Source organism: Lynx canadensis, chromosome F2 (genome assembly GCF_007474595.2).
Source record: "Lynx canadensis isolate LIC74 chromosome F2, mLynCan4.pri.v2, whole genome shotgun sequence".
Lineage (NCBI taxonomy): Eukaryota > Metazoa > Chordata > Mammalia > Carnivora > Felidae > Lynx > Lynx canadensis.
In genome coordinates, this window is record NC_044320.2 from 65,905,319 (window position 1) to 65,926,772 (window position 21,454).

Consider the following 21,454-nt stretch of genomic DNA (forward strand, 5'->3'; position numbering starts at 1 on the left):
TCACTAATACACAGGGAAATGCAAATCAAAACCTTACACCTGTCAGAATAACTACAATCAAAATAAACACAATAAACAACAAGTGTTGGTGAGCATGTGGAGAAAAAGGAACGCTCATGAACTGTTTGTGGGAATGTAAATTGGTGTAACCACTGTATAAATCAGTATGGAGATTACCCCCAAAATTAAAACTAAATATAACATATGATCCAGTAATTTCATCACTGGTTATTTAACAAACAAAACAAAAACACTAATTTGAAAAGATATATCACCCCTGAACTTATTTCAGTATTATTTACAATAACAAGATACAGAAGCAACCCAGTGTCCATCAATGTATAAAGAAGATACGGTTATATATATATGGAATGGAATATTATTCAGTCAAAAAAAATAAGATCTTGTGGGGCACCTGGGTGGCTCAGAGGGTTAAGCTCCGGACTTTAGCTCAGGTCACAATCTCACAGTTTGTGGGTTCAAGCCCCACATCGGGCTCTGTGCTGACAGCTCAGAACTGGAGCCTGCTTCAGATTCTATTTCTCCCTCCCTTTCTGCCCCTCCCCCACTCACACTCTGTCTCTCTCTCTCTCTCAAAAATATATAAACGTTAAAAAAAATTTAAAAACAAATAAATAAATAAGATCTTGCCATTTGCAACATGGATGGACCTAGAGAGTATTGTGCTAAGTGAAATAAGTCAGAGAAAAATACCATATGATTTCACTTACATGTGAATCTAAAAAACAAAACAAACAAACAGAAGAAAAAAAGACTCTTAAACACAGCAAATAAACTGGTGGTTGCCAGAGGTGAGATGGATGAGGGTGGTGGGTAAAATAGATAAAAATCCAAATTTCCAGTCAAAAGTAAGTCACAAAGATGAAAAATACAGTATGGGGAATAGTCAGTAATCCTACAATAATGTCATATGGTGACTATACTTATCATGGTGAGTAATGTACAAAATTGTTGAATCAATATATTGCATACCTGAAATTAATAGAACACTATGTCATTTATACTTCAATAAAAAATTTCTAAATATTTTCATAACAAACCATAATCAAAGACTTAGTATAGTTGCAACATATTAACTTCTGCCCAATTGTAATAGGGTAACCAATAATTAAAATGGTCATTCACCAAATTACATTTTGTATCCTCTAAGCATCCCTTTGATTTTTTAAATAAAAGTCCACCATTTTTATTCAATTAACACATTTCCCTCTCACACAGACACAAATTCCATTCAAGTTTTTCAATTAATTTTTAGTTATGTTATATATACATTTACTGCTATGATTTTGTAAATTATAAGGGAATATAATTTAAAATGGGCAGATGGTTCTCAGGATGTATTATATTTCATTTGTAGACAGTACAGTCATATGTAAGGTTCCAGAAAGGAAACAGTTACTGGGATTCTAAAGAAATCTTTTTTTCTGACAAGACAAAGCTCTTTCACAACAGCATGCTAATAATACTTTAAAATCAGTTTAGTACACCTAATGACGTACCTAAGGAACTCCTGGTCTGTTGACTATTTGGTGGTATGTTTTCTTTGGCCATGGAAATTAATATTTTACTGTTTTCAGAAAGCTTCTCTGATGCCTTTCCCTGAAAGAGACACAATATTTACAAAAGTATGGGAAAATCCACAAAATACACAATGTATCCCAACACTAATTAAATGACTTGAAAAACTATACAATACATCATGAACAAATTTAAGTGTGAGATTTGAGGAATTAACCAAAAGTATTAACACCGTGATAAATTCTAATTAAATCTTAGAATTCATTTATCAACTAATAGTTACTGAGTTCCTGCTACATAGTGTCCCAGGTACTGGAAACATGAATGAAAAAAACATAGGAGAATCTCAGCCATCATGGAGCTCAAACTATTCAGGGGACAAAGAACAGACATAATAAATCATTAGACTATGTAATATACAAAGAGTAACTGGTAAAGGTTAAGGAAAAATAAAAATAGAGCATGGTATGAAGAGCCATAATGATGCAGGAGGAACTAAAAGACCTCAATGAGCATGATATTTGAACTAAGACTTAAAGATCATGATTTATGTACTATTTAATATTAAAAATTATAATAATGCTGTATTTAAAGCTATATAATAACCATTTTCAAACACTGTAACGTAGTCCTAAGTGGACAGTGGTTAAAACCATAGACTTTGGAGCTGGACATATGGTGATGGCAATTCTGAATCTATCACTATGTATAGCTGGACGAATTACTTAACCCCTTTGGGTTTGAACTTCTTGACATTTATTTTGTAAAACAAAAATATTCCACCTACTTAATAGGGGTATTATGATTAAGTGAGATAATAACATGTAAAGTCCTTGACACAACTCCTTGACCACAGCAGCTCTTATGGAAAGAAGGCAAACTAGTATGGTTACGAGAACAGGCCTACAGTCAGGATGTCAGGAATCAAAGCCTACTTCTACCAACTCTATAACCTTAGTCTCATTACTTAACTTTCCCATGCCTTAGCTTACTTTTAGAAAATGACCATAACAACAGTATTTATCTCACAGATTCATGTGAATCATAAATTTAACTTCTTAAGACCAAGCCTCATTCCTGAAAGGAAAAAAACCTGCAACTAAGAATACTCTATCCAGCAAGGCTATCATTCAGAATGGAAGGAAAGATAAAGAGTTTTCCAGACAAGCAAAATTTAAAGGAATTCACTACCACTGAACCAGCCTGATAAGAAATGTTAAAGTGGAAAGGAAAGACCACAGCAGGAAAAGTAAGAAAGGGGAGCACCTGGGTGAATGTGTCAGTTGAGTGTCTGACTCTTGATTTGGGTTCAGGTCATGATCCCAGAGTTGTGGTATCAAGCCCAACTTCAGGGTCCATGCTAAGCATGCACCCTGCTTGAGATTCTCTCTCTTCCCCTCGGTCCCTCCCCACACTTGCATGTGCTCAAATTAAAATTTAAAAGGGGTGCATGGGTGGTTCAGTCAGTTAAGCCTCTGACATCTGCTCAGGTCATGATCACACAGTTCGTTTAGAGCCTGCTTCAGACCCTCTGTCCCTCTCCATCTGCCCCTCCCAGGCTTGTACTCTCAAAACTAAACAAACATTAGAAATAAATAAATAAAATATATAAATAAACATTCAAAGAAAAATTTAAGGGGTGCCTGGGTGGCTCAGTCAGTTAAGCATCCAACCCTTGATCTTGGCTCAGGTCATGAGCTCCACGTTTATGAGATTGAGCCCCTCATGGGGCTTGGGATTCTCTCTCTCTGCCCCTCTCCCACTGGCACAGGCACACTCTCTTTCTCAAAATAAATAAATAAACTTAAAAAAATTAAAAAGGAAAGTAGGAAAGGAAAACATTTCACAGGTACATAAACATAGTAAGACAGAATAAATCCTTATAAAACCAATATGGAGGTTAAAATACAAAAGCAGTAAAATCAAATATATCCATAAAACTCAGTCATGGAATTCACAAAACAGAAGGATATAAAGTATGACACCATATACCTAAAACATGGGGGAGGGGGAAGTAAAAATTTAGTGCTTTTATAATGGGTCCAAACTTAAGTGACCATTAACTTCATATAGACTGCTATATATGCAAGATATATATACACCTAATGGTAATCACACATCAAAACCAGTAATAGATACACAGGAAATAAAGAGAAAGGAATCCAAACATATCACAAGAAAACAGCTGTCAAATCACAAAAGAGAGCAAGAAAAGGAACAAAGAACTATAAAAATAACCACAACACAAGTAACAAAATGGCAACAAGTACATACCTATCAATAATTACTTTGAATGTAAATGTACTAAACATTCTAATTCAAAAGACACAGGTGACCAAATGGATAAAAAAAGCACACAACATATGCTGCCTACAAAAGACTCATTTCAGACCTAAAGACCCATGCAGATTGAAAGTGAAGGGACTGAACAACATTTATCATGCAAATAGAAGTGAAAAAGAAAGATGGAGTAATGATACTTATATGGGACAAAACAGTCTTTGAAAAACAAAGACTGGGGGCGCCTGGGTGGCGCAGTCGGTTAAGCGTCCGACTTCAGCCAGGTCACAATCTCGCGGTCCATGAGTTCGAGCCCCGCGTCGGGCTCTGGGCTGAGGGCTCAGAGCCTGGAGCCTGTTTCCGATTCTGGGTCTCCCTCTCTCTCTGCCCCTCCCCCGTTCATGCTCTGTCTCTCTCTGTCCCAAAAATAAATAAACGTTGAAAAAAAAAAAAAAAAAAGAAAAACAAAGACTGTAACAAGAGACAAAGAAGAACACTACATAATCATAAAGGAAATAATTCAACAGAAGGTATAACAATTGTAAATATTTCTGTACCCACCATAGGAGGACCCAAATACATAAAGCAGTTATTAACAAAATTATAGTATTATTAGTAGTATTGACAGTAATACTACTAATAGTAGGGGACTTTAACATGAACTTACAACAATAGGTAGATCACCCAGACAGAAAATCAACAAGAAAACAGTGGCTTCATATGTACATTTAAACAGATGGATCAACAGATATATTCAGAACATTCCATCCTAAAATAGCAGAATACACATTCATTTCAAGTGCACAGCGAACATTCTCCAGAATAGATCACATATTAGGCAACAAAATAAGACAACAAATTCAAAAAGACTGAGGTCATATCATCCATCTTTTCCATCTTTGATTTGAAACTAGAAATCAACCACAAGAAAAAAATCTGGAAAGAACACAAATACATGGAGGTTAAATAACGTGCTACTAAACAATGAATGGGTCACCCAAGAAATCAATGACAAAATCAAAAAGTACACGGAGACAAATGAAAATGAAAACACAATGGACCAAAATGTTTGGGATGCAGCAAAAGCTATTCTAAAAAGAAAGGATTTTAAGCAATACACAGCTACCTCAAAAAGCAAGAACAATCTCAAAAGAACAACTTAACCTTGTATCTAAAGGAGACAGAAAAAGAACAAACAAAACCCAAACCAGTAGAAGAAGGAAATAATAAAGATCAGAGCAGAAATAAACAAAATAGAAACTAAAAAAAACCACACCAACAAACAAAACAAACAACAGAACAGATCAGTGAGACCAGGAACTGGTGGCTCTTCGTAAAAATCAACAAAACATGGTAAACCTTTAGCCAGACTCACCAAAAAAAAAAAAAAAAAAAAGGGGGGGGGCTCAAATAAACAAAATCAGAAATGAAATAGATAACACCACAGAAATACAGAAGATTATAAGAAAATATGAAAAGTTATATGCCTACAAATTGGACAACCTAGAAGAAATGGATAAATTCCCAGAAACATATAGTGTTCTCAATCTGAATCAGGAAGACAGAGAAAATCTACACAGATCAATGAAATTGAATCAGTAATCAAAAAACTGCCACTAAACAAAAGTCCAGGACCAGACAGCTTCACAGGTGAATGCTACCATTTTAAAGAAGAGTTAATACCTACTCTTCTTAAACTACTCTAAAAAATAGAAGAGGGAGAAAAGCTTCCAAATTCATTCTGTGAGGACAGTATTACCCTGATGTCAAAGTCAGACAAAGGCCATACCAAAAAAAAAAAAAAAAAAAAAGGAACTACCAGCCCCTATCTCTGATGAACATAGATACAAATAACCTTAACAAAATATTAACATACGAAATCCAACAATACACTAAAAAAAAAATCATTCACCAAGATCACGTGAGCTTTATTCCTGGGATGCAAGGGTGGTTCAACATTCACCAATCAACACAATAATCAACAACAGAAAGGTTAAAACCATTATTATTTCAATACATGCAGAAAAAGCATTTGACAAAGTATAACATCCATTCATGCTAAAAACTCTCACCAAAGTAGGCTTAGAGGAAACATACCTCAACATAACGAAGGCCATATGTGAAAAACCCATAGCTAAAGTCATTAACAGGAAAAATTTGAGAGCTTTTCCCCTAATATCAAGACCAAAACATGGATGTCCATTCTCACCACTTTTATTCAACATAATACTGGAAGTCCTAGCCACAGCAATCAGATAAGTAAAAGAAATCAAAAGCATCCAAATTGGTAAGGAAGTAAAACTATTTGCAGATGACATGATACTCTATATAGAAAACCCTAAAGACTCCACCAAAAAACTACTAAAACTGATAAATGAATTCTGTAAGGATTCTTGCAGGATTAAAAAAAAAAAAAACCCAATATACAGAAATATGTTGCATTCCTATACACTAATAATGAAGCAAAAATCAAGAAAACAGTCCCCTTCACAAAAACGACACCAAAAATAACAAAATACCCAGGAATAAACTTAACCAAGGAGGTGAAAGACCTGTACTCTAAAAACTATAAAATACTGATGAAAGAAATTAAGGACAACAAAAAAAAAAAATGGGAAAATATTCCACGCTCACTGATTGGAAGAATATTGTTAAAATGTCCATACAACCCAAAGCAATCTACAGATTTAATGCAATTTCTATCAAAACAGCAACAGTATTTTTCACAGAAATAGAACAAATAATCCTAAAATTTGCATGGAACCACAAAAGACCCAAAGCAGCCAAAGTAATCTTCAAAAAGAAGAAAACTAGAAATACCACAATCCCAGATTTCAACATATACTACAAAGCTGTAGCATCAAAACAGTATGGTAGTGGTACAAAAATAAACACACAGATCAACAGAACAGAATAGAGCCCAGAAATAAACTCACGCATATACAGTCAATTAATCTGCAACAGTAGCGACAAGAATACACAATGGGAAAAAGACAAACTCTTCAACAGATGGTGTTAGGAAAACCGGTCCGTAACCTGTAGAAGAATGAAACTGGATGGTCTTCTTATACCACACACAAAAATAAACTCAAAATGGATTAAGACCTACATGTGAGACCTGAAACCATAAAACCCCTAGAAGAAAACACAGGCAATAAGCTCACTGACACTGGCATTAGCATCATTTTTCTAGATATGTGTCCTTTAGCAAGGGAAACAAAAGCAAAATTTAACTAATGAAACAACACCAAAATAATGAGCTTCTGCACAGTAAAGTAAACCATCAATGAAACAAAAAGACCACCCACCAAATGGGAGAAGGTAATTGCAAATGATACATCCTAGAAGAGGTTAATATCCAAAATATAAAAAGAACTTCTACCACACCACCAAAAAAGAAAAAAAAATTCAATTTAAAAATGGGTAAAGGACTAGATACACATTTTTCCAAAGACATACAGATGGCCAACAGACACACAAAAAGATGCTCAGTATCACTAATCATCAGGGAAATGCAAATCAAAACCACGGTGAGATAACACCTTGCACCTATCAGAATGGCTACAATCAAAAATAGAAGAAATAAGCGTTGGTGAGACTGGAGAAAAGGGAACCCTCATGTTCTGTTGGTGGAAATGCAAACTGGTACAGCCACTGTGGAAAACAGCATGGAGGTTCCTATATTTCCACTACTGGGTATTTACCCAAAGAAAATGAAAACATTAATTCAAAAGGATATATGCACCCCTGTACTTATTGCAGCATTATTTACAATAGCAAGATATGGAAGCAACCCAAGCATCTATCCATAGATGAACAGATAAAGATATATACACACATACAAATATACATACATATATACACACAATGGCGTATAAATGGTGTATGTATCAGCCATAAAAAAGAATGAACTGTCACCATTTGCAACAACATAGATGAATCTAGAGGGTATTATACCAAGTGAAATAAGTCAAAGAAAGACAAATACTATAGGATTTCACTCATGTGGAATTTAAGAAACAAAACAAATAAAGAAGAGAAACAAAAAAACAGGTTCTTAAATATAGAGAACTGGTGGTTGCCACAGGGGAAATGGGTGGGGGTGAAGAACATTAAGAGTACACCTAGAGTGATGAGCACAGAGTGATGTACAGAACTGTTAAATCACTATATTGTACACCAGAAACTAATATAAAACTGTATTTTAATTATACTAGAATTTTTAAAATGAAGAGAATAAAATACAATAAAACTAAGCCTCTTCCACACATAGCATACAATAAATGTTAGCTATGTAAGTAACATTCCCTGATAATTAAAGTGTCAATGTTATTTATCATCTCAACCAGATGCCCATACCTTTGCCCAAGATAAATGCTAAACCAGATGAGATACAGGGTAACAGGTAACCCAGGACTGTCTTGGGCATACCAATATATATGGTTACTATGATTTCAGTGCACTATATGATAGACAGATTAATCTATATCCTGTATCTTATTAGTACACTGAACTCACAAAAGAAGGTGGCACATCTGTCCAGATGAGTGCTATGGAAGAGTTTAAAATAGTATCTAGCACAGTCTCAGTATTTACTGAGTGGATCAACCATTATTTAACTAGGAAAACTTTTAAAGCTTTTTCAAGTACTGTTTTCAAGAACACTCAAAAAAATTTCTAATTTGAAAAGCAAAGATATCAAAATAAACTATTATAATAAATTCACTTCTCAATTAAAAAAAGAAATTTAAGATCCTGATTTACTTAAAAGATACTTTTCATGTAGAATATGAAAACTTGTTTTTATAATATCCTGAAAGTTCCCTGTACTAAAAGTAGTCTCCTTATTTTATGAAGCACAGCAATTATCAAGTAAAACCCTAGTAAGAGAAAACAAACTGTGAGATACAAAACACCACAACAGAAAAACTGCATTCAAAATCAATGCAATCTTGTCCAGAGTCAGCCTCTCAGACTCAGAATGACAGGACCCAAACTAAAGTATGAAACAGAAGATTCTCACTCATAAAAGAGAATTTTTTACATTTACACAAGACTAATCTTCAGAGACAATTTTAGTGAAACATCTTGTAAGAAAATTAAGTTTACCTTCATTTCCATGTAAGGTGGATCACTTTCCAATTCTGCTTTGTCTTTGGCCAGTTTGGCTTTTCGCTCTTCAATAAATTCATCCAAATTATCAGCCATTTTGAAGATACTAAACAAACAAACTGAAAAAAAACTTAAATGAACACAGCCATACCACAATATTTTTAGGCTAATTAACAACATGGAGGCTTAACCCACATTTAATATTCAATTTCACTTACCAAATTCAGTAATTCAAATAAGCTTGACCAAAACATGTCTGCCTGCTTCTCTCCCAAACCCACCCCAAAAACCAATGACATATATCAGAAAATTCTGAATACACACAACCACCATCATTTCTCTCTCACACACACATACACTGATCCAGGAGTCAAAGCACCTTTTTTTAGCTTTTTTAAAACTATTCACAGGTAATTTCAAGTTAAGAAAAAACTTACAAATAAGAACAGCACGAAGAACACCCATCCTTTTTTTTTTATTTTTTAATTTACATCCAAATTCATTAGCATATGGTATAATCATGATTTCAGGAATACATTCCAGTGATCCATCCCCTAAGTATAACACCCAGTGTTCATCACAACAAATGACTTCCTTAATGCCCCTTACCCATTTAACCAATCCCCCCGCCACAACCCTCCAGCAACCCTGTTTGTTCTCTGTATTCAAGAGTCTCTTAAGTTGTGTTCCCTTCCTTGTTTTTATATTATTTTTGCTTCCCTTCCCTTATGTTTATGTTTTGTATCAAAGTCCTCATATGAGTGAAGCCATGATACTTGTCTTTCTCCAATTTCACTTAGCATAATACCCACTAGTTCCATCCACAGAGTTGCAAAAGGCAAGATTTCATTCTTTTTGATTGCCACATAATACTCCATTGTATATATACACCACTTCCTCTTTATCCATTCATCCATCAACAGACATTTGGGCTCTTTCCATACTTTGCTATTGTCAACAGCTCTGCTATAAACATTGGGACACATGTACCCCTTCAAAACAGCATACCTGTATCCCTTGGATAAATACCTAGTAGCGCAATTGCTAGGTCATAGGGTAGTTCTAGTTTTAATTTTTTGAGGAACCTCCATACATTTTCCAGAGTGGCTCACCAGTTTGCATTCCCACCAACAATGCAAAAGAGATCCTCTTTCTCCACATCCTCTCCAACATCTGCTGTTGCCTGAGTTGTTAATGTTAGCCATTCTGACAGGCCTGAGGTGGTATCTCATTGTGGTTTTGATTTGTATTTCCCTGACGATGAGTGATGTTGAGCATTTTTTCATGTGTCGGTTGGCCATCTGGATGTCTTCTTTGGAGAAGTGTCTATTTATGTCTTTTGCCCATTTCTTCACTGGATTATTTGTTTTTTTGGGTGTTGAGTTTGAGAAGTTCTTCATAGATTTTGGATACTAACCCTTTACCTGACATGTCACTTGCAAATATCTTCTCCCATCCTATCAGTTGCCTTTTTGTTTTGCTGATTGTTTCCTGCACTGTGCAGAAGCTTTTTATTTTGATGAGGTCCCAATAGTTCATTTTTGCTTGTTTCCCTTGCATCCGGAAACATGTCAAGTAAGAAGTTGCTGCAACCAAGGTCAAAGAGGTTTTTGCCTGCTTTCTCCTTGAAGATTTTGATGGCTTCCTGCCTTAAGTTTAGGTCTTTCATTCATTTTAAGTTTATTTTTGTGTATGGTATAAGAAAGCGGACCAGGTTCACTCTTCTGCATGTTTTCCCAGCACCATTTGAAGAGACTGTCTTTATTCCATTTGATATTCTTTCCTGCTTTGTCAAAGATTAGTTGGCCACACGTCTGGGGGTCTATTTCTGGGTTCTTTATTCTGTTCCATTGATCTAAGTGTTTGTTTTTGTGCCAGTACCCACTGTCTTGATTACAGCTTTGTAATACAGCTTGAAGTCTGGGATTGTGATGTCTCCAGCTTTGATCTTTTTCAGGATTGATTCGGCTATTCAGTATCTTTTCTGGTTCCATATATTTTAGGATTGTTTGTTCTAGCTCTGTGAAGAAGGATGGTGTTATTTTGATAGGTACTGCAGTGAATATGTAGATTGCTTGGGTAGTAGCAACATTTTAACAATATTTGTTCTTCTTATCCAGGAGCATAGAATATTTTTCCATTTTTTTGTGTCTTCTTCAATTTCTTTCATAACCTTTCTATAGTTTTCAGTGTATCAACTTTTCACCTCTTCGGTTAGATTTATTCCTATATATTTTATGGGTTTTGATGCAATTGTAAGTGAGATCATTCCTTGATTTCTCTCTATTGCATCATTATTGGTGTATAGGAATACAACCAATTTCTGTGCGTTGATTTTATATCCTGCAACTTTTTTGAATTCATGGATCACTTCTAGCAGTTTTTTGGTGGAATCTTTTGGGTTTTCCATATATAGTATCATGTCAACTGCGAATAGTGAAAGTTTGACCTCCTCCTGGCTGATTTGGATGCCTCTTATTTCTTTGTATTGTCTGATTGCTGAGACTAAGACTTCCAATACTATGTTGAATAACAGTGGTGAGAGTGGACATCCCTGTCATGTTCCTGACCTTAGGGGGAAAGCTGTTTTTGCCCATCGAATGATATTAGCAGTGGGTCTTTCATATATGGCTTTTACGATCTTGAGATATGATCCTTCTATCCCTACTTTCCTGAGGCTTTTTATCAAGCAAGGATGCTGTATTTTGTCAAATGCTTTCTCTGCATCTACTGAGAGGATCACGTGGTTCTTATCCTTTCTTTTATTGATGTGATGTATCATATTGATTGTTTTGTGAATATAGAACCAGCCCTGTATCCAAGGTATAAATCCCACTTGGTCATGATGAATAACTCTTTTAACATATTGTTGGATCCAGCTGGCTAGTATCTTGTTGACGATTTTTGCATCCATGTTCATCAAGGAAGTTGGTCTGTAGTTCTCCTTTTTAGTGGGGTCTTTGGTTTTGGAATCAAGGTAATGCTGGCCTTGTAGAATGAGTTTGAAAGTTTTCCTTCCATACCTATTTTTTGGAACAGATTCAAAAGAATAGGTGTTAACTCTTCTTCAAATGTTAAATGTTTAAATCTTTCCCTGGAAAGCCATCCAGCTCTGGACTCTTGTTTTTTGGGAGATTTTTGATTACTAATTCGATTTCTTTACCAGTTATAGGTCTGCTCAAATTGTCTATTTCTTCTTGGTTCAATTTTGGTACTTTATATGTTTCTAGGAATTTGTCCATTTCTCCAGACTGCCCAATTTATTGGTGTATAAGTGCACATAATATTCTCTTATTATTGTTTGTAGTTCTACAGTGTTGGCTGTGATCTCTCCTTTCATTCATGGTTTTATTTATTTGAGTTCTTTCCTTTTTCTTTTTGATCAAACTGGCTAGGGGTTTGTCAATTTTGTTAATTATTTCAAAGAACGAGCTCCTGGTTTCAATGATCTGTCCTACTAGGGCTTTTTGGTTTTGATAGCATTGATTTCTGCTCTAATCTTTATTATTTCCTGTCTTCTACTGGTTTGGGGTTTTATTTGCTGTTCTTTTTCCAGCTCTTTAAGGTGTAAGGTTAGGTTGTGTATCTGAGACCTTTCTTCCTTCTTTAGGAAGGCCTCGATTGCTATATACTTCCCTCTTATGACTGCCTTTGCTGGATCCCAGAGATTTTGGGCTGTGGTGTTATCATTTTCATTGGCTGCCATATACCTTTTAATTTCCTCTTTATCTTCTTGATTAGCCCATTCATTCTTTAGTAGGATGTTCTTTAGTCTCCAAGTATTCAGTCTTTCCAATTTTTTTCTTGTGGTTTATTTCGAGTTTCATAGTATTGTGGTCTAAAAATACGCATGGTATGATCTTGATCTTTTTGTACTTACTTAGGGCTGATTTGTGTCCCAGTATGTGATCTATTCTTGAGATGTTCCATGTGCACTCGAGAACAATGTGTATTCTGCTGCTTTAGGATGAAAAGTTCTCAATGTATCTGTTAAGTCCATCTTGTCCAGTGTGTCATTCAAAGCCATTGTTTCCTTGTTGATTTTCTACTTACATGATCTGTCTGTTGCTGTAAGTGGGATATTGAAGTCCCCTACTATTATGGTATTATTATCAATGAGTTTCTGTATGTTTGTGATTGATTTATATATTTAGGTGCTACTACATTTAGAGCATAAATATTTACAACTGTTAGATGTTCTTGGTGAATAGACCCCTTAATTATGATATAATGCCCTTCTTCATCTCTTGTTAGTCTTTATTTTAAAATCTAGATTGTCTGATAGAAGTATGGCTACTCTGGCTTTCTTTTGGCAGCCATCAGCATGATAGATGTTTCTCCATCCCTGTTCTTTCACCCTGCAGGTGTCTTTAAATCTAAAATGGGTCTCTTGTGAGCAGCATATACATGAATCTTGTTTTCTTATCTGCTACCCTATATCTTCTGATTGGAGCACTTAGTCCAGACATTTAGAGTACTGAAAGATGTGAATTTATTGCCATTATGTTGCCTGTAGAGTTGGGAGTTTCTGGTGGTGTTCTCTGGTCCTTTCTAGTCTTTGTTGCGTTTGGTCTATTTTGTTATTTTTCAACTTTTCTCCCTTCAGAGAGCCCCCCTTAAAATTTCTTGCAGGGCTGGTATAGTCGTCACGAACTCCTTTAGTTTTTGTTTGGGAATCTTTTTCTATTTTGAATGACAGCCTTGCTGGATAAAGAATTCTTGGCTGTATAGTTTTTCCAATTCTGCACATTGAATATATCCTGCCTCTCCATTCTGGCCTAACACGTTTCTGTGGATAAGTCTGCTGTGAACCTAATTGTCTTCCCTTGTAGGTTAAGGACTTTTTTTCCCTTGCTGTTTTCATGATTCTTTCCTTGCTTGAGTATTTTGTGAATTTGACCATGATGCCTTGTTGATGGTCGGTTTTTGTTGAATCTGATGAGAGTTCTCTGTGCTTCCTGGATTTTGATATGTCTTTCCCCATAGTAGTTAAGTTTTCTACAATGACTTGCTCACATAACCCTTCTACCCCTTTTTCTCTCTCTTCATCTTCTGGGACCCCTATGATTCGAATGTTATTCCTTTTTAATGAGTCACTGAGTTATCTAATTCTTATATTGTGCTCTTTTGCCTTAGTTTCCCTCTTTTTTTTTTTCCACTTCATTATTCTCAGTAAGTTTGTTCTCTGTACCGCTGATTAGTTGCTCTGCTTCATCCATCATTGCTGTCATGGCATCCATTCGAGATTGTATCTCAGTTATAGCATTTTAAATTTCATCCTGACTAGACTTTACCTCTTTTATCTCCGCAGAAAGGGATTCTATGCTTTTTTCAACCCCAGCTAGTATTCTTATTATGAGATTCTAAATTATGGTTCAGACATCTTGCTTGTATCTGTGTTAAGTCCCTGGCTGTCATTTCTTCCTGCTCTTTTTTTTGGGGTGAGTTCCTTCATCATCATTTTGAAGGAAGAAAAGGAATTAATAAAGTAGAAAGTAGTACATAATGTGAACTTCACTCTATTATTTACTTCCAAAAAGAACACTGATTATAAAATATGGTTTTAGCAAAATACATTCCAAACCAACAAAAGTTTACATAGTTAAGCCATTTTTAATTTGCTAATTGTGACAAAAGTTTTTTTGTAGTAAAAATTTAAAACAGCTCAACAGCAAACAGTAATTTTCATGTTTAAGAAAAGATCACTTCTGGGGTGCCTGGGTGACTCAGTCGGTTATGAATCCAACTTCAGGGGCACCCGGGTGGCTCAGTTGGTTGGGCATCCAACTTCGGCTGAGGTCATGATCTCATGGCTCATGAGTTCGAGCCCCACATCAGACTCTGTGCTGACAGCTCGGAGGCTGGAGCCTGCTTCATGTTCTAGGTCTCCCTCTCTCTCTCTCTGCCCCTCCCCCGCTCATGCTGTCTCTGTCTCTCAAAAATAAACATTAAAAAATTAAAAAATAAAAAGAATCCGACTTCAGCTCAGGTCATGATCTCATAGTTCATGGGTTTAAGCTCCACATCAGGCTCTCTGCTGACAGCACAGGGCCTGCTTTGGATTCTCTCCCTCTCTTCCCCTCCCCCACTCATATTCTCTCTCTCTCTCTCTCTCTCTCTCTCTCCCCCTCCCTCCCTCAAAAAAAAAAAAAAACATTAAAAACAAAAAGCACTTCTTAAAATCCCCTAATTTCCCTAAATATTTTATGTCTAATAGAAATAAAAGATGATGGGATAATATTTACTTTGAAGCAGAATTTTATACAAAATTTAAGCAGAAATGTCATTATCCAAAAAAACACAAAGGTAACCTGAGTAATCTAAGGTCTCCACATAATACTATTAACAATTATCACTCTTGAGTACATAAATTTCCCTTTAGTATAATATTTTACCACCCATTACAAATTCTAGAATTGATTTTATGTAACCATAGTAATATTTTTTAACAATGGTTGTGTGTATAACACATGACATAACTAAAGCACCAGATTTATTACATATGTTTAATCATTTATTTTGTTCCACTATCTGATTAAAATATAGTATCTTTAAATTAAATTGAAAAGCCAAGGCAAGCTTTCTCCTGCAAATGCCCTCCAAATACCACCAGGAACATTTTTGTGGTTAAACTCGTTGGGTTTATTATTACTCATTGCATCAAGGGATGCATCCTAGATATCCACCATGAGGAACTCTGGAGTATCTAAGAATAAAGGTGTTAGAAGAGACTAACAGGATTTGCAACTCTTAGGTGATTTGTGAGCAGAGCTTTGCTCAGGAATGAAGCCTGTCAGAAAGTGAGGGTAATTCTATGATTGGACATCTTAGCAAATCTTATCTAAAGCTGTAACTGGTTAAGAGCCAGCAGTCACTTATCAGCTGGGAGAGGGGATGCTTGGTCTTTTGTGGCTTGGACAACATTCATGTTTTATCTGTATTTGGACAGGATTACGGAGTGGTATTTTTTTTTCTCTTGATCTATCACACAGAACAGCTTTGTCAAATGTTGATGTTCTGTGCAATTGTTTCTCTTCAATGGAAGAACACTAAGCCTAAGCAGTAGTGCCAGGCCAGTTCCTAGCCAACACCAAGGCCTTGGTGATAGATAGTACAACCCAGCTTCCAGCTGTCATGGCCCATCTTTTCTTTTTCACTCCTTCAACATGACAACTTACATAAACATATTTCAACTACAAAATTACTCAAGAATTATAGTGAATCACACAGACTGAGTTGATGGGCACAGCCTAAGTACAAAATAGATTATTGATCATTTAAAAATTAAATTATACAGGTACCTGGGTGGCTCATTCGATTTAAGCATCTGACTCTTGGTTTCAGCTCATGATCTCACAGTTTGTGGGATCAAGCCCCAAGTCTGTCTCTGCACTGACTTGGGATTCTCTCCCTCCTCTCTCTCTTCCCCTACCGCACTTGAGCACACATGCTCTCTCTCAAAATAAATAAATCAACATTTAAAAAATAATAAAAATAAAGATTAACTTATAAGAAAAATCAGCTGAAAGAAGAAATCTTAAGGGGATTTTTATCTTCCTTCACCCTACAATGTAAAATCACTCACAACTTTTAAGATATTACCAAGTTGTTTCCCCCCACCCCAGTACCTACATACATAGTATGTAGATGATAAACAGTTTTTAAGAAAACAGTTTAACTGAAAGACCTGGATTTGAAACCCAATTCCCTCACCAATTAACTCTATCTGATCAACTCAATATGTTCCTTATCCTCCCTTCTGCTTTCCTCATCTGTAGGGTAGACATATCTACTCCAGAACTGTTATGAAGAAAAAACAAAATTATGCATATAAAATGTGTGGCCACACCTGGCACTGAAAAAAATCAATAAATCATAGCTGTTTTATTGTTATTATATTTTCATAGTTTTGACATACATCAGTAATCATGTTTTTAAAGAAAGTCTCCAAAGTACACTGGATTTTAAATCACCAATAACTGATACTTGATTATCATAATCCAAATCAACATTTCTAAACCTTTTTTTAAAAATTTTTTTAAATGTTTATTTTTGAGAGAGAGAGAGAGCAAGCTACTTCTGCTGTCTCTGCACTGACAGAAGAGAGCCTGACGTGGGGCTCGAACTCACAAACTGTGAGATCATGACCTGAACTGAAGCCAGATGCTTAACCAACTGAGCCACCCAGGCACCCCAACATATTTAAACCTTAAACTTAGACCCTCTACACTTATCATATAGATAGAAATATAAGACTAGAACATGCACTCATTGTGCTAAGCCTTGGTGAATCTAAAAAACACAGAGGACCCAGAACTGAGTATACCCAATTCTTTCTCCCAATTTCTTCAATCACAAAGAGAGCAGCAAATGTTCACATCCTTTTCCCTCTTGAGTGAAATGTAAATTTCCTCCCCACTATGGAAGCATAAGGAACAGAAAATAACCTCCCTCCTATAGGAGGACATTATTCTAGATGCTAGAGGAATGGAAAGTGTAAGATACAGACCCTCCCCTCAAATTTGAACAAGATAATGCCCCCTGCCACATGGCTCCATCTGGCCAGACTGATGGGAGATACCCATAAGAGAGTCAGCAGCAATATGAAGAAAACAATTTGAGTATGTCTGGAATTCAGAATAGAGTTCAAGATGGGGGCAGGGAGGACTTGGCAGGTCTTAAAATGATCATTAAAGCTATAGGATCATTAAAGCCGTTTCAAAACGGCTGCTTTGAAAAAGAGACCCTAGAGAAGAACAGGGCTGAGGACAAAAGAGCAGAGATTGATAACATATGTGTGTCCTTTCACAAGGAGGAGCCTGTGAAAGAGTTTTAAAAGAAAGACGAGGGATGAGGTGAACCAGGACAATGTTTCTCATTTCCCATCCATTCAGAGATTTCCCCACCACATGAAAGGTGCTTAATCTTTTTCTCCTGGCAGATGACATCCACATGAGCAACTTGCTTCCATGGGCACACACAAATTTTGACAAATCCCCCTAAAAGTTGCTAACAAGTAACTTGTGGGAGAAAGGAAGGTTGAGGGTTAGGATACAGATAAAGTAAATATATAAGCACACTATTAAGTCCTTTAGCAACTTACATCATTAATGGTGACTAAGGACCGCAGCATAAGTTAGATGGTCTTTGGGTTATACAAAATTTCCAGAATACTTGCTCAAAAACCTGTCTCCCACTCAACATAGAATGGGAATGCAAGTGAGAATGTTAGAAGAATAATCTGCAATCTGCTCACAGTTTGTAATAAATAAATCACATTTATCTGAAAACTGCATTTGAGAAAAATTGTATTAAACCATCCCGTTCCAATTTATCCTATTTAAAACCACCTGCTCCCTTTCAGAAGGTCAACCGTACTGAAGGAGACCTAAAATTTCATACCTGAGGAGCACTTCAGCAGCTATTTAACCACCACACAGTGTCCTCCTAGTGAGAAGAAACATGCAGAAAAGAAAGCACCATCTTAAGGATTTCTGTGAGATTCATTCTTGCTTGTCAACATGACATGCCATTCTTTCATATAAAACAGAACCTCTCTGAGGATAAAATTGGCTTTTTACAAACCCAAATTGGTTGCTGTTAGGTTCTAGTATTTTCTGAGGTGTTTGGAAACTGCTGGTTTGCTTCCCGGTGAAATTCTTAATCCTATGATCTTGAGAGTCAACCTCTCTCAAGAAGTAAGTCTCAATGCTAACATTTACTGAAAGCTGGATCAAAAGCCCAGATAACAATCCTAAAACGAAGGCAATTAGAAGAGATCCAAGCTCACGGAGGCAGAGGAAAACAGGAAAATAACAAGACCGACTTCACAGGGCTGTGATTAAATAAATTTTACTTGGAAAACAAAACACTGAGAACCGCGCCAAGAACATAAGCACTCAATAAACGTTAACCATCAACCAGCACCAAGTAAAGGAAAGGTGCTCCGGGAAGCTTAGCCCAGCAGCGGAGAGCCGGCTGCTGGGAAGACACGCGGGAGCTGTGGGTGGCGGCCACATTAGAAAGCGTCAACGCGTCGTCAAGCAACCGGGTCTCCACAGCACCCACCGCGGCGGCAGTTGAGGGGCCCCCAGAGTCCAGACCGCGTAACCAAGACACCGCGCCCGACCCCCACCCACAGGGAACCCGTGTCCCCAGGAACCAAGCACCGCCCCCAGCCTACTGCTGTGAGACCGAGACCAGGATCTCGTACCTCCGCTACCGTCTCCAGCCCTGAAGCCGCGAGACCCCGACCTCTACCCAGTAACTCAGGCCCCGCCCCTAGCCCAGCGGCCGCGAGACCTCACCCAGCAAAGAACCCCGCACTCCCAAACGCACCAACTCCAGCTCCGCGGCCAGCGTGGCCGCCGCGAGACCTCCACCGCCCCCCACGCTAGAGCCCCTGCCCCCGCCCAGGGACACCACTTCCCCCATCCCCCGACCACACCCTGCCAGGCCCGCTCTCCACCCACGGCTGACTAACGCTTACTCAGAAGAGCGGGCTCGCGTCCGGGAAGACGCACAGCGCCCTAGAGAGAGGCTCTTTGCGGGCCAAAGAGGTGGCGGCAGCCGCCGGGCACGGGAACACTGCGACTAGCCGCCCGGCCCCGGCTCCGCCTCTTAAGCCGAGCCCGCCCCCCGTCCTTCCCCAACGGCCAAACGCGGCCCCGCCCCACTTCGGCCGCGGGGGTAAGGTCGCGCAGTCGGGGCGCCCCCTATCGTACCGGAGGCCACACAGCCTCCCTATCGCCAGCAGGACTTGCCTGCAAGCATGTTTGGGTTCTCCGCCACCTAGTTCTCCTGGTCTGACTGGGAGCTGTTAAACCGTGGAAAATTCTTCCCAAGCTAAATTGATTCCAGCCCCTCTAAACCTTCCAAGCCCCAGCCAGCATGAAAAGAAAAAAGAGCAGGGGTGGCAGTGAGAGAAAAAAGTGTTGGCATACCTCTCCACATTTCTCTTCTAGGGGTCTGGTGAACGTTTAGTCATTACTATTTTCAACATATTCAATTCACGCAATACTGAGTGGCCATGTGCCATCATTAGAAAAGAAATCTCTAGGGGCGCCTGGGTGGCTTAGTTGGTTTCGTGTCCGACTTAGGCTCAGGTCATGATCTCGCAGTCCGTGAGTTCGAGCCCCGCGTGGGGCTCTGTGCTGACAGCTCAGAGCCTGGAGCCTGTTTCAGACACTGTGTCTCCCTCTCTCTCTGACCCTCCCCTGTTCGTGCTATGTCTCTCTCTGTCTCAAAAATAAACGTTAAAAAAATTAAAAAAAAAAAAAAAAAAAGAAAAGAAATCTCTAGCATCCCAGGAGAGTGGAACTAGGAATCCTTTTTCCTAAATTACTTTGTAAGAGGGTTTTAAAAACAAAATTTCTTCAAATGGAAGTTAATGTCAAAACCGCAGGCAGGGGTCTGGATTTGGTCTTTAATGTTTTTAACTATTTGCCACAAACTGTACTAGGATTGGTGGACACAACTGATAGAGTGTCCTGAACTCTAAAGCGTACAGTGAAAAGAAAAAATTCCAAATAAATACATTACTACAATGCAATGTAACAGTTATGCAAGCACCTACAGTACATTTAGAAAACCTTGAATCATCAGATTTCATGGTAGAGAGCTCTGAGCTCTGTTTTTGAAGATTAATTTGGGCCCCCAGACAAAAATAAAATAAAATAAAGGGGGCGAGAGTATTTTAGGCAATGCTAACCACAAATGCTAAATTTCAGGATGATTAGATAAAGATGAAGCTGGAGAATTGAGGTGTGATCCTATTCTTCCGCTCCCTCCCCTCACCCCAGGCAAAACAAATTACTGAACATCTGTATTAGATACTAGGGATAAAACAAGGAACACAAACCTGGTACCTAGGCTTTGGAACTTGAAATCTAGAATGGAGTTGGGGGGTGAAGAAGGAAAAATACCTAAAACAGGAAAATAAGTAAAATAATTAAACATTGTATTAACTATTGGAAGAAAAGTTGTTGAGATTAATTTGGCCTCAGGGACAGGGAGTGGTTTATTAGCCGTAACTAATGTTAAGGCTTGGGTACTAGAATTTCAGAACACGAACAGCTCCTGTAGATGTTAATTTTTACAAACAGGTCAGAATACACGGTCATAGCCTTCCACGAGTCTCCACAGCCTCTTCGGAATGCCAGAAAACACCCTGCTACAGAAGTGTAGCGCCAACCCACCAAAGAAGCCTTAGGATTTTACGCAAGTGCAGCAATTCATCTGCAACTAGAATGCCATGTTTAACTTCGTCTTAGCCCGCATCCAGAACTACTTATATCTCAAGTTTTTCACAGACATCCTTATTTTTTAGGTTTTCAACAAACATTTTATTTGAGGTGCCTACACCCACATGAAAACAGTTTCCCCCCCATCCTATCTCACGGATCTACCCATTTTTAACATGGCGGAGGCCGAGCCTGCGCAGTACGAACAAAGAGGACCGGTTCCAGTTTCTAGCATAACGTTAACGTGCCCTTCTTCCGGTACGGAAGGCTATACCATTCCC

At 37.8% G+C, this 21,454-nt stretch overlaps 1 protein-coding gene across 1 annotated transcript in view; it reads right to left on the reverse strand.

Annotated features, from left to right (window-relative positions):
- CSPP1 (centrosome and spindle pole associated protein 1) overlaps positions 1 to 19,523 on the reverse strand; it is a 142,275-nt gene extending 122,752 nt beyond the window's left edge. Inside the window, 3 exon segments of the mRNA XM_030303813.2 lie at positions 1,521 to 1,620; positions 8,929 to 9,050; positions 19,421 to 19,523. Coding sequence (XP_030159673.1) covers positions 1,521 to 1,620; positions 8,929 to 9,027 — 199 coding nt within the window. The 5' untranslated portion in view covers positions 9,028 to 9,050; positions 19,421 to 19,523.
- Between the last annotated feature and the right edge of the window lie 1,931 nt (positions 19,524 to 21,454).